This window comes from Notothenia coriiceps, unplaced genomic scaffold (genome assembly GCF_000735185.1).
Source record: "Notothenia coriiceps isolate Sejong01 unplaced genomic scaffold, NC01 NC01_scaffold00036547, whole genome shotgun sequence".
NCBI lineage: Eukaryota > Metazoa > Chordata > Actinopteri > Perciformes > Nototheniidae > Notothenia > Notothenia coriiceps.
In genome coordinates this window covers 82,507-97,103 of record NW_011369248.1, presented here as the reverse complement: position 1 = coordinate 97,103, position 14,597 = coordinate 82,507, and the positions used below count along the sequence as shown (strand labels likewise).

Genomic DNA, 14,597 nt, shown 5'->3' with positions numbered 1-14,597 from the left:
TTCTTGTTTCCTTCGTATTGTCTTCGTGAGGCGAAAAATGCCCGATGGCACCGATGATCACACGAAGATGACAAGATTTAACAAGATGCCCTGACGATGGCCTAACGAAGGGCAAAATGGACACACAAATTCAACACGAAAATGAACCTTCGCAAGGTCCTTCGTCAATTTTTTGGCATGCCAAAGATTTTGCCACCGCTCACGAAGTTGCTGCCAGAGCCTGACAAAACTCCACCGGCGGTCATAAGATGGCTTAAGATGCCCTCACGAATGGCCCGATGTTGTTACGATCAGAGCCGAATTTGAACATTTCCTTAATCGTGTGTCCATCGGGTGTCAATTTCGGGACAGTGTGACAGGGGCTTAAGGAAATGCATAGATATAAGGGCCAGAGAAAAATCAGCTTGCATGGTAGTTGTGGGTGGGAGTAAGGACAGTAATGGCAGAAGTGGTTAGAAAATGTCTACACTTAAATTTTATTGAAATATGCTACTGTTTAATGCAGAATATTTAATTAGGGTGGCTTTTTCTCATAAAATATTAATATATATATATATATACATATATAGTTCACATTAAGTATGCATATTTCACATTATGGAAAATATGATCTTACATCTTGATTGCTCATGTCCCAGTAGGGCCGCTCGCCATATGACATCACTTCCCACATGACAATGCCATAGCTCCACACATCACTGGCGGAGGTGAACTTCCTGTAAGCAATCGCCTCGGGAGCCGTCCAGCGAATGGGGATTTTTCCTCCCTGTGGATATGCGAATGAGTATGTGAGCATGAAATACTGGAGGGATGGAACACAAACACAGAATCACACACATACAAGAGGGAGAGAGAGGGTGAGAAAAACACAGTCTAAGGGAAATGTTGATGCACAACACATGGGTGCATGCTGTAGAACCCAAACATCATGTACACACAAGGTTAGTAAGACAGTTACACGAAATGATATGCACAAACACATGAAGCTAGAATATTTAATGTGCTACAAGCTGATGTATTAAACATTGATATATCACCATCATAGAACCCTTTCATATAACTACCAGACAAACTCAAATTGGTGGCCAGCACTGTCTCTCAAAGTAAGATACACACTTCCAATTAACACTGTTGCTGTCTGTCACCAAGATGTTTTAACATATCTGGATTGCTTTAGTCAAGTTGAACTTGAGAATTATACACCTTATTCTGTTTTTAAGTCAGGAGACCTAAAACTCACAAAGCCAACTTTGTTATACAGGTCAACGGAGTTTGCCTTTCTTTATTCCAGGGCTCATAATATAATGATATAATATGACTATTATACTCAATCTCAAAGGACCCAATCCTATGTGCCCTAGCCTGCTTTTCCAATTGTGTATGTTATGCGACAATAGGAGCAAATCAGTCTTATATATCATTATAGTCATTTATCGGCTCAGGATTTGTATAGGAAATCTGATATAGCTTCAGTGTAAAGCATTGTATAAAATCCCCAATGTGTACATCATTCTGTCTTTTGGAGGTACTTTTGTTATTCCACAATGGAAGAAAATGGGTGATAAGCATTAATTTAGCTGCAATATGTATTTTTTGACCTGATCATGCCAGCGGAAGTGAAAAATCTTCTTTCAACCCACAATGGTATTAAACTAAATTAAATGTAATTAAATTAAATCTATTTGTCTGAATGTACTCATACTTGATTATTCTGTAAATTAGTGAAAGGGGCCATCAATTAATATAATGGTGATGTATTGATGTTAAACCTTACATGTAGCACCTTTAAACATGTATTTACATGAAAATAGACATTAACATGAAAACAGATAGACAAACACAAACACACTCATACTCTGACTCACCAGGGAGCTGGTGTATGTGGGGTCTGTAGCGTCATCCTCAAGGAAACGAGATAGGCCGAAGTCAGACACTTTACAGACCAGATTACTGTTGACCAAGATGTTACGGGCAGCCAGGTCTCTGTGCACGTAGTTCATATCCGACAGGTACTTCATGCCTGCTGCGATACCACGCAACATGCCAACCAGCTGGATCACTGTGAACTGGCCGTCATTGAGCTGGCAAAGGAACAGAGAAAGCGATAAGGATGGATTGGATTGAAGATCAAGGTTGCATATTCAAAGTAATATATGTCTCCTTTTTAGCTTTTTTTCTTACCTTTCTTTCTTTTTTAAGTATCTCTTACAGTACTTTTTTTAGCATGTTTCCTATTACTTGCATCTTTCATCAGCTAATACATCACACTGTAACGTCTTCCTCTTTTCTACCTATCTATTGTCTGTTCCCTTCTTTCCCCTTTCACTGGCAGACAATGTATGATTTGACTTTAAGGCAGTGATTCATTGGAGACTGAGCTTTTTGTAAATGTCACCAATTGCCTGAATGCAGAATTTGTCAGATAACCATTGAGCGCTCTGCAGCAGAGCTTAAGAAGACCTTTTATGGCTCCGTAGAAAGTGAGATAATTAAAAGCAAGATCAATCAGATTTGAATGGGCTTAGTTGCCGGATAGTGTTGCATTATTGATAAAAAATCATGGATACATGCTTTTATTAGAGCTATTCCTATGGGTATTGTGTTTGTGGATGCTGTTTTTTCTCACCCTTAGGAAAGAGTCCAGTGCTCCATTCTCCATGAACTCCGTCACAATCATCACGGGCCGACTCTTGGTGACCACACCTTCCAGGCGGATGATGTTGGGGTGGTCAAACTGCCCCATGATGGAAGCTTCAGACAGGAAGTCCCGCCTCTGACGATCAGTGTAGCCCACTTTGAGAGTCTTGATGGCTACGATGATCTCTCGACGCCCAGGCAGCTTGAGGCGACCACGACACACTTCTCCAAACTCTCCTGCGAGATCCCACGTGAGCCAGTCATTGAAAAACAACAAAAGAGGAATAGGAGAGAGAGAAAGAGGGAGGGGAGAGAGGTATGAGGGAAGAGTGGAGGAGAGTGGGGGAAAAGAGGGGAGAGGGGACAGTTAACTGGTTAGAACCAAGGAATCAGGGAAGGGTAGCAGGAGGGGGTGGGACATGGGGGACTGCAAGAGAAGCCAGGACTCTCGGCCAGTGTCAAGGGGTGGTGGGGATGGCAGTGCAAACATGACTTTGTGCTGTTAAGCTACGGATTAGAATAAACAGCATGGCGAATGTAAGGTATGAGGATGAAAGTAGAGTTGAAAAAATGTATGTTCAAATTAAATTAAAATAAAAAATGGTTAAAGAAGGGTGACAGGGTGTGAGGAACTGAAAGAGACAGAAGAGGGAGGGCAAGGATAGGGGGAGGGGGGTGCTAAGCTTCGGGGTGGTTGGAGAAGCGGGAGCAGGAGGAAGAGATAGGAGGAGAAAGAAGCTTTGGGGTTCTCAGGGCAGAGGACGCTTTACGTTTAGAGTCTACACCAAGCGTGTGCAAGAAAGCAAGATAAATTAGGCGATGAGCGATGTGTGTGAACAACAGTGAGGGGAAGTCAGAGGAGAGAGGGCAGGGGATGGAGGATTGGATGGATTGAGGAAGGGTGAGAGGAGAGGAGGGGGACAGGGAAGACAGGGGTTGAGGGGTTTGTCACTTAAAGGCAAATGCTTGGAAGCGACGGGTTCAAGTAGTAGCCCCAGGAGTAGAAGAGCTGTCGTAGCAGTAGTAGCAGTAGTAATGGTAGTAGCAGAAGCAGTAGTAGGGATTCCCATCTCTGCCATCACAACGTCCTCCATTTTGGCTCAGATACAATGCTAAGAAAACTCAACCTCAATTGGCACATTCCTGCAGCTTTTGAGCAGAGATATTACTATCCAAAATATTTAATACATTTAATATTGTACTATCTACAACATCACAAGGGAGGGTTGCTAAAAGGAGGGGACCCAACCACATATTGCCAGCAAAAGGTTTTAAGGATTGTGATCCAATCGAAGCACTCTTTAATAAAGAGGTTCTTAAGACACTTAAAGGTGGGTAGGGGTCAGAGATGACCAATCCTGGACAAGAAACATTTGAATATATAATACCCCATGCAGACCAGATCGATATATCATGGGGAATGCACAAGATAAATATTAGCCATGCTCCTTGTTGACAAGAATTGCTTTCAACAACCAGCACATTCCCCATTATACTCCACATAAAACAATTTAATGGAAGATAGCCATAACCCATTTAAAAAGCCTGTAGGGTCTGATCGTCCACATTGTCTTTCACTAACAACTGTATGTCAATAACCAAGTGTGTTTTTGTAAACATTTTTGATGACACCCCACAGAACTGAAATACAGTCGACTGCTGGTGTCTATGTGCAAATACTAAGAGTTAAATCCTAAAGTGTCTGTATATAAATCTACATACATGCTTGGACAGGTTTAACATCTCTACTAGCTACATAAAGTCTGTCTGTACTTGACTTGCATTGGGCTAAATCTGCAACATTGTTTAGCTTTTCACATATTTAAATTACATTCATTTCCTGACATAGAATCTCTCTCTTTCCAGGATTGGGCTCTGTTTTAAAAACACGAGTAAAATTATAATCCACCAAACAAACGGTTTTACAGCTACTCTAGCTGCACATGGCATGATTAACAACACAGGGTGCTAGGTGATTGACGCTAAATTAAAAAGTTCATACTCTAGCTAGTACTACTTTAAACACAGAGTGCTGGAGACATCTGTAATACTGAAAAGGGGTTCCTAACAAGTGGCGAGAGTGGGAGGGGGAGGGAGCAAAGAGAGGGCTAGCGATGAATTGAGTGAAAGTACCGCTTGGTGTGAAGTCCTCTAACGGTATGGCCTGGAGGTGACTAGCAGCCTTCCCCCTGTAGCTCAGGAGCTTTGGTGGGTTACCTGCGCCGATGACCTCCTCGATCTTCACGCAGGAGACGTCGATCTCCTTCGCAAACTCGCGCACAGCCTCGTTGGGGTCCTCATAGGTGAAGGGGTCAATGTAGACTTTCATTCCCGGCGTTACTATAGGGGATTCAGTGGCAAGAACAGGAAAGTGAATCTATGATGTCAAAGGAAACTTTAAAATGTGATGTAAAGTTCAGAAAACCTATTGTTTCCAACACTTTATTAATGTACTACATGATCAAGCTAATTAGGGTTATGTTGGCTATGGTAAAGGATACTGAGTCGTTGCCAAGTAGAAGATGGGGCATTTATATAGGAAAAATGCTGTTGGTATGTGAATAATGCAAAGAGGAGGGGGCATTTCAGCGAAGAAACTTACTGTACTGCTGCAGTTTCTCTGTGTACTCCGACTCTGAACCATTTCTCTGCTTTCTGTTGAGAAAGATGAAAAAGCAAACTGAGTCACATTGGCTCCACACAGCAGGGAGCAGATGCCAGCAAGGAACAAAGGAGTGAGGGAAAAACAGATCCCTAATAATGTCTGGAGAGATGCAGCCACAGTACATCACAATGTGGCTTTGGTAAATGTTTTGTCTTTTTGCATTGGAAGCAAGGGATGCACGGTATTGGATCAATGCCTGGTGGTAAAATGATTCATACTTGGGGACTGTAACATGAATCTAAACAAAAAGATCTTATATCATTGTCTGATGCAGCAAGTACAAGCCATTCGCTCTCGGTACCCCCAAAATGAGCAGCCGAGACAAAAGCAGACTCAAACAGCAAGCTCAGCTGTCTCGCCTTTCTCGCCCTACAGACATCACACTGTACTTTAAATTCAATCTGCCTCTTTTCTCCTCATTGACTCTCTCTCTCTCTCTCTCTCTCTCTCTCTCTCTCTCTCTCTATCTCTCTCTCGCCGTCTTGCTTGTTTTTTCATCATTTCCAAATGTACCTCTCTTTTTCTCTTTTAGCTATGTCTCTCAGTTTGTGTATCCTCATCATCCTGCACATGTCCCTTATGCACAGTGAGAGGGGAGGGCACAAAGATGATGACAGAGCGAGGGGGCTGGTTTGTTGAAATGACATGTTAATGTGGTTCCTTTGTTGTCTAACCAGTAACCAGGGCAATAATACCCGATGGTGATTTGCATCTTATTTCAAATTCTAATTTGGTTCCGGAATATGCCGAAGCTCTGTGTTTTGTATTATTGCTATTTTTTTCCTCCTTCATCTTCTGTTGCAGTCGGAGCAGTGGCTAAGCCAATACCCTGGGAGAGACACAATGTATTGCTGTGAAAATAGAAGAGAGTGAAGAAGCAAGAGGGAGAGAGAGGTGGGGGAGCAAGGGAGATTATTATTCAGTCTACCGTGACCGATGCCCACGCTTGTCAGGCACTGCCTGAACTGGCTTGTGGAGGGAACGCTGTGGGCGCTAGTCAGCAGTGGGTGCCAACCTTTCACACATATATATACATTCATGCACAGCATTTGCTGCTTGACAAATGAGCGGTATAAGGATAAACGAGTGTGGTTAGACCCAGCTGATGCAATGTCGGACTTGTTGTAAGGTGTGAGCAACAGCTTGCGTCTTCCCAGTCAACTGGGCCCAGCAGACAAGGGTGCTTTGTGGTCAGGCATACACACAGATGATTCTGAGTGCCTGGCCATGACGACAGGCCTATCAGTCCCAACAGCTGCTGCACCATGCTGTGTTCAGTGAGGAAAGTAGCCTTTTGGCCAGAGCTGTTTACTATTCACAGATTCAGAAGGCTAATCTATGTGGTCTCACAGGTGGCCCCGCAATCCGCTGAGACTTTTCTGGGGTGGTTTGGAGGACATGCAAACAAAGTTGACATTTGAAGCCATCTCAATTTTTTTCCACTTGAAGGGAAACTATTATCCCCAAATGTTTCTGTAAGTCCTCGCTGTCTGAACATATTTTGAATCAGCGCAGACTCTGACTTTTTAAAGACTGTTAGATAAGTTTTATTCTGACCTGAGGCAAACAATAGCGATGACCACAACTGCAATGATGAAGACCAAGGTGGCGGTGGCGGATCCCACGATGAGTGGCAGCTGCTCCTGCCATGACTTTGGAGGGTCAGCTTTAAGGGTAAAAGTGAAAAAGTGGTTAATTTGACATATTGTCAGGAGATATACACTACTATAGCTGCAATCATTTGTGTGCTCTATGATAAGTGAATGCCTCTCACATTAGAGTTATATGCTTTAACTATAGTGTTTTTTTTCAGGCAGAATGGAGAGCAACCTGGGACTAATACATGTCACATGGAAATACTATAAAATACACTATTCAGCTCTTTTTCTATGTCAGCTTTATGCTGAGTATGATGTAGAGCAAGAGTGAGGCTGATACCTTGACTGTTTGCTAGGAAATGGATTTTCACAATTATTAAGCCAATTTCTCTCTTAGGATTTCAGTCTATTTGCATGAAAACCAGGCATAGTAGCTTTCACCGCCATACACTCTGAGCCTCCATTATTTTCAAAAGATTATTCAAGTCGCTATTATAGAGGTAATGCAGCTAAGCCAAAAATATTCTAATATATTCTTGGGTAATGAAATAGGTAAAGGAGTAACATACTTTGCAGGTTGGTGCTGAAGTCGGCTGGGCTGCTGTAACGACCGTAACCGGCCACTGTTCGGGCACGGACCTGCACCACATAAGGCGTACCGGCCTTGAGACCTTCAATACGGGCGTTGCTTCTTTGGGCAGTCATGGTATGGGCAATGGCCTCACCTTGATCCTGCAGAGGCAAAGACAAACAGTGATGAGTTCAACACCGAAAAAGCAGCCATATGTGTCCAAATCATCATCACCCCGTCCCTTGCACATACATCTAACCCTGCAGGCTAGAGGAAAACCAAATAGAGAAAAGAGTAAGATCAGATGAGAGAGACATATTTTGGCGGGCGTGTTAATCCACTGTGAGGGGGACATGACAAAAAACAGAGCAGATATACACTGAGTGCCTTTGACCTCTCCCAGAGGCAGATCCAGTCACAAATCTCTGGAAAGCCCCTGGAAAATACAGAAACGTTCTAGTTCATGGATGAGAGAGAAAGGAGGATAAAAAAAGGGCAGAGCATATTAGAAATAGGGGAAAGAAGTTAGGGGATGGAAAGAGAGCAAATTGAAGGATGATCACACAAACTAAGATTGTGAATGGTTACTTGCCTCATTGCAACCATGTGTTTATCAGCAAAAGCATTGTTCCCACATTTACAATAACACAAATGAAATTGAAACCATGCAATTCAATGCAATTGGATTGAATTAGAGACATTGACTTACATAGCTTCTTACCTTCTCATGGTACTTAATCTCATAATCCAGAATGATTCCGTTGGGTTTCTCTGGAGGCAGCCAGGACAGGCTCATGGTGCTCGCTGTGGCCGCCATCAGGTGAACTGTAGGCACTGCAGACGGAGCTACATAGGGTGAAACAAATAATGGGAAATTAGCTACATTTGTCATTTTATACGTTATGTATTCTCAAGTTCTATGCCCTTTGTATGTCCAAAGAAGCCTAAATACAAAGTCTTAGACTGTGGGCTTTGTGAAAAGCTTTGGCCAATAGTTAGTATGCAGACCCATTCCCCACTAATGCTCAAATTGTCCCTCATTAAGTCCTCGGGGAGGGAGAGGGAATGTCTACTTCTGCAGTGACAAGAGAATCAAATGCAAAAGTGACTGACACTGGTACATGCAGTTCCCTCTAACATACACCAACTGTAGGCTAGCTTATAGGGGCAAGCACACACATACAGATGTTGAGTTTTATATTTTCATTACTTTCTTGCATGGTAAATTACGCTTGCAATTTTGCATCTTGCAGTTTAGTAGTTTCCAAGCTAATCCTATGCATTATGTACTGTCCTTACATGTACTGTTACCTCATCAACGCTGTAGAAGCATGATTTGTATTTTATGCATACAAATAGACATTGGTTTGTGAATACTCGCACAAAGAGTATAACTCACACTTGAACTCCACCCACCTGAGCTTTTTATTCTTTGTTCACATGTGCCTATTAACGGCCAAATGTCTGCCTCCCTGTCTCTCTTTCCAATTTTTTAAGTTCAGGCTTGTTTTGTACCTCTGACTCACTCACTCCCCTCAGTCTATTTCATAGCTTTTGTTGCTTAAATTCAACATTCATTCTCTATTTGTAAATTATCTTCAAAAAAAGTTCCTCAATCTTTACAATACTCACACAATTACACACTTTAAATTGCATTGTCTACTTCAGCTATTCACTTTCATATTTTTTTTGACCACTGCAGACCTCCATCTTCGCTCTGTCTCTCTCTCTTCCTTCGAGGATTTTAATCCCCAGTTTTAAGTTCTTTCATCCTCCCCCTAGCATTTCCTTTCTCCCTCTGCTGCCTGCATATGTGGCCAGACATCTCTCTATTTCTTTCTCTCTCTCTCTCTCTGCTCCCTAAACCTCCCCTCCCCTAGCTTTCCCCCCATGCCATCCACCCAGGCCCACCACGTCTCTCTTTCTCCCCAGAAGACAATGCTTCCGAGGCAGATCCCCTGGTTACTCTAGCCAGGGGATTAGGGGCCCTCCTCCAGGAGGAGACGTTGAAGTAACCATGGAGGTGGCCCCCAGGGCTTATCACCGCCCTAGTATTTATTTTGGTTCTTAAAAGGTGAATGCACATGCAGGGATGGTCCTGGGACTACACCACCGGATAATCTGATCACAGTTGATGCTCTCTTGCCCCCTCCTTTTTCCTTCACTACTCTGTTCGCACCCAACTGACCCCAAGCATCTATGAATGGACAGTGGTCCCTGTCAGCCTAGTGCTGAACCTCTTGTGAAACAATAAGGCCCTCACGTGGGGCCCTGTAGTGCGTTGGGTCCTAGACCCGAGAACAGAAGGCATTCCTAAAGCATCTTTTAGGAGCAGGAACTCAAGGTTAAAGGTGAGGAGGACAAGGCCATGGAGGAAGAGAAAGATGATGGTGGTAGGAGCAAGGGATAATCCTTGGTGTTGTCTAAGCCTGCAGGAATAGCCAATTTAACAGAGCCACTAAACACATCCAAGGCACAACTTAATAGCCTTGGGATAACCTTAGAGACCAACTGACAATATATCCAGTGTATAGTAAGATCCAGAGTAATGAAATGTATTAAGGTCATTTAGTTTAAACTTAACCAACTAAAAGCAATTTCAGAAATGATTCATATTTGTTCACCTACCTACCTCCTTACTTAATTATCAAGCCACATACCTATCTACCCATTTTAATGCAAAGTCATTGACCCTGACATTTACAGCGTAGATGATCGCATGCAAAAGCTTATTATTACTACCCTTATGTATTATGTATAAAAATGTGCTGATCTTCTGAATCCAACAAAAAATATCTAAGGAATGATTTTAAATTGGCCCAGTTACTGTGGGCTGGAGGAGCGGTGGGTTGGAAGCCGTGGGCAGCTATAATACTGAGGGTTCAACACTTTGAATACACACTGCCTCGCTATTGCTATTTGCAGCAGTGTTAGTACAGAGCATGCTGTGGGCGTGTGAACAAGGTCCCTTTCTAAACTCATTCAGAAGAATGTCTTCCTTCTCAATCCCTGTTCAAAGGGAGAATATGTAACACACTCCTACATGCATAGAAGAAATTGATATGTACTTCTTAAGCGCAGAACAGATTCTCTGACATTCTGCTGTATTTCTTTCCAGCCTTTGAAAGTCGGCAATGCCTACAAGTTCAATATTGATCTGACAGGTAAGCCATGAGGCTGCGGCTGTACCTACCAGCCTGATTGGTGGTGATGTTCGCTGAAGAGAAGTGAGGTGAGTATGGGCTCTTGTTGGAAACACCGTTGACTGCCTGAATCTCGAAGCTGTACTGCGTGTGGGCTTGTAGGTTACGGACAGCCACACGGCGCTGGGTGAGGCCCAGGTGGCGTGGTGAGATGTCAACGTTGTCATCACACCGCGAGCACATTCCCCGCTCAGGCAGGCACTTCTTACAGATGACGTTGTAGAAGATGTCTTCACGGCCACCCAGGTCCCGAGGGTCGCTCCATTCCAGCACGAGTGAGGTCTCGTTCACAATGGATATTACACTACGTGGTGCAGAAGGAATAGCTGCGAATGGGAAGTAAAGCGTGGAAGAGATGAATAAAATAGATTTAGTGAATTTAATCTCCATGCACAATAGGTGTTAAGAAATGTTTCTTGGTGACAGTAAAGAGACATACTGACAATAGATTCAAATTGCAAAACACAGTTTACATTTTATTATACACAAATACATTCATTATTTCATAGCCGCTATCAGCATAATTCATAACACAGAATTGTTCCTTGTGCACATTTTTTCAAGAATTAACTAGAAAATGTTTTGCTTCCACAAAAAAGAGAGGCTGTTCCAGCATTTTTTCCAAACAAGAACAAATAAGAATAGGAAAGGAGTTCAAATTTGAATTGCATGTTCATTTCCACTGTGTGTCTGTTCGTGAAGTGCTGGGGGGGGGGGCGGGGGGGAAAAACTATTGGCAGAGCTTTTGCAATTCTTATCCAATTACTGGAGCATTATCTTTCACTGCACTGTGGGAGAATCAGCCCTCCACCCCAGCAACAGAAAAAAGGATCTTCTTCTCTCTTTACCAGCAAATGAATTAGCTTTTAACGTGTGCACGTTTGCTCTTAAAGAAGGGACTGCTAGGAATTTTCTTCCACTGTCTGCCTCTAAAGCGATGGCAGCATTGAGAACAGATTGAGAGGCAGGCGGGGGAAGGGTTGGATGATAACGTTTTGGATAACGTTGGGAAAGCAAGCAGACTTGTTTGCCATTCGTGAGAACATACTCCAGAGGGCTTTTATCAGCCATAGAGGGCACAATTCATAGAGGGAATTTTGGGAGAACATTTACCACACAGTCAAGAATTCTGTTGAATAGCAAACAAAACACTTGATTGCTGTCTGAATATTTTGAGGTGTAAATCTGTTGCTGTCAGTTTTTTTCAACAAATTGTAATTACAGCATCAGTAGGAGTTTAAATGCTGTTGGTATTCAGTCAATTGAAAGCAGTCTGTACTTACTGGTGCAGGGGGACTCGGGAGCATCACTGTCTGAGCGGTAGAACCCGGTTCGACAGGAGCAGACGCTGGAGGCTCCTGAACTGGCACGGCTGTTGACCGGACAGGGCGAGCAGAAGCCATCACCCTGCTTGGACTTAAAGGTGCCAGGGCTGCAAGCTGATGGAAAAAATAAAAGATGGAGGAAGAAAGTTGTGAATAAGTAATAGCATACAGCATATAGCAATTTGTATGGGTCATGTTATCCAAATGGGCAGTAAGGCACTGTGAAATAAATGAACAAAATGTTACTCTCACTGATCCTTAACTTTAGCAAACAACTGTTCACAACAGGTTGTAATGTCTTAACTAAGCGGGATAATTCTGTACTAACACGGTTCCAGTTCACTAGTAAACATTTCTAAAACAGCTTACTTTATGTGTTAAGCATGTGTGTTTATGTGTGGACATACACATGATTTGTATGTTTCCTCTTAACCCCACATGTTTCCTGTTTTCCCTTATGGAAAAAAAGTTACTTCAACAAATTGTGTTTTTTAAGCAGTATGAAGCTGTCTCACATGATGAGATTGTATACCGAAGTTACACGAACAACCTTCAGAACCGAACCCTGGCATGTGCTCTCTATCTGATTCCAGTACTTTATCAAATACATATAAAATTGGACACATATCATCATATAGATACACACAACACCTTCTAAGGTAAACATGTCACATCTGTGCAAACACATGTTTGCTCACGTACACAAACACCATCCTGGACACAAGTCTCTTCAATGTGCTTGGTGTTATGAGGTCTGTCTCTGAGATTATTGCCCTAAAAATACCTAAATAACGTACCTTCAGCATAGTTTTACCTTAAGTAGTTCTTGATTAGTGAAGCCAAGTCATTAGATGTAAAAACCCCGCTGGTCTTTGTTAGTTCAGTATATCTGTTTATGGCCGCTGTTTGGAAGTTTACAAGTGATAAGTTGCAGACACTGCAGGCGGTAAACACTGAAGCGGCACTGTGATCCAGAACACTGGCCGACTTCATATCTTTGATAAACTGTCTTGTTAAAAGATAAATGAGTTTGCCGCATTGCTTCATAAAAAGAAATGACAGCAGGTAAGACAGGCAAAGTTTACAGGGTCCAGTTGATTAGCTGACCCACTAGTGCGTTAACTCGTCAATGTCAAGGACACACTGCAATGTTTGTCTCCCTAAATGATAATCATCTCTAAAGCTCCTGCGTTTGTTTTTGCTCCATGTTGAAAACAGCAGGTTTGAGGTCACATCTACAGCCCACCAGTTCCTGCCCTTGCTTTTCCCCTGTTGTTCTTTTTAAGTTCAATATTAGCACAAAACACCCAGTTGACTGCACCGTGTACATTAGCACTGAGCGTATTTGTTCTTCCACCATTAATCAGATTCGTCCACACCAATGGCTAACAGGAAGCACCGCTTGATAAATACAAATGACCTTGAGTTTAACCAGGTGGTAGAACTACTTCTTCGATTCGGTGTCAACAACCATGCAAGTTCATCTGAGTTCACACAAAGTAAACTTCAAGCAATTTCTGAACCCTCAAGGGATAAGAGTGTTCATTTTTGAACATGTTGGCCTGACGAAAGATGTTGATGGAGCATTTCCATTTTTTAGGGAAAGGCTGAAAGTGCTGATCCATCACTTCCAGTGAGTAAAGGGGTCATCCTCTTCCTTTCATCAATGTTCCCCTTAGAGGAACTGCTAAAGAATGAGGAAGAAAGAGAGACAAGGGCTAGAGAAAAAGGGAGGGAGAGGTGGAAGAGGTGGAGGCATAGAAAATGCTAATCCTGCAGGCTCTTTTCCCCCCGTTCCCCACTCCCCTGTGTCTTATCCTAAGCTCGATGTTCATGCAGAACATAGAGCTTAAGGAACTGATTAGAATGTATGCTGAAATTGGAAAGCATGGAGCATGAAGAGAAAAGTAAAAATATTGGTGGAGAGAAATATGCAGTAAATGAGCGGAAAGGCAAAAAAAAAAGACCATCGATAAATATTAATGCAGCCATCCTTACTGTAACTGTGATGGCTTATTAATGAGAGAAATCCTTCAGATTAGGAAAGAACAGAAAAGGAGAGCAAGAGAAAGCAATGGTGGTGGAGCTGTAGGACACACTGCATGTTGAAATGAGGACAGAAACATGTAAGAAAGGAAGAGTCACACTGAAAGAAATGAGTATGGAGCGTGGACCTGAGGGGAGGTGAAGTGAGAAGAGAAGAAGAGTGGGAGATTTATCCCTTGTGGTTTCCAGTGAGGCTTGATTAGAGAACATTTTATCAGGACCTAGTCGCCAGGGCTTTCACCTTGAGCTGCCAGGAGCAAACAAATGAGTTTTTAACCACATACACCATGCTTTAGATGTACTACTCTCTCACCCGGCACATACACACTCTCCTTCTAAAGGTGAGCACACATATTTAGGGTGTGCCAGAAGCTGCCATTGTAAAGCATCCACCAACTCTGTGGCTAATTAATAGTATGGGCACTGAACTCAAAAGGTCTTCTCAGCCTCACCTCTTACTGCTATGCAAGGAGAAGAATGAGCCCTGTGAACCAAGGCAGACAATCCACATATAAACTGTGCATTCACAGACACCTTGTATTAAACCCTGCG

The 14,597-nt window shown here is 42.8% G+C and overlaps 1 protein-coding gene across 13 annotated transcripts in view; it reads right to left on the bottom strand.

Annotated features, from left to right (window-relative positions):
- Positions 1-14,597, bottom strand: part of LOC104964013 (ephrin type-B receptor 3-like) — a 68,905-nt gene that overhangs the window by 10,051 nt on the left and 44,257 nt on the right. For 3 of the 13 annotated variants that reach the window (XM_010792712.1, XM_010792713.1, XM_010792722.1), the window contains exons 4-13: positions 11,958-12,113; positions 10,665-11,000; positions 8,181-8,317; positions 7,470-7,632; positions 6,860-6,968; positions 5,240-5,292; positions 4,771-4,989; positions 2,627-2,874; positions 1,866-2,081; positions 617-766 (exon numbers count right to left, since the gene is read on the bottom strand). In XM_010792712.1, coding sequence (XP_010791014.1) covers positions 617-766; positions 1,866-2,081; positions 2,627-2,874; positions 4,771-4,989; positions 5,240-5,292; positions 6,860-6,968; positions 7,470-7,632; positions 8,181-8,317; positions 10,665-11,000; positions 11,958-12,113 — 1,787 coding nt within the window. The remainder of the gene's footprint in view (positions 1-616; positions 767-1,865; positions 2,082-2,626; positions 2,875-4,770; positions 4,990-5,239; positions 5,293-6,859; positions 6,969-7,469; positions 7,633-8,180; positions 8,318-10,664; positions 11,001-11,957; positions 12,114-14,597) is intronic. The other 10 variants (XM_010792718.1, XM_010792720.1, XM_010792723.1 and 7 more) reach the window with 6 other exon arrangements.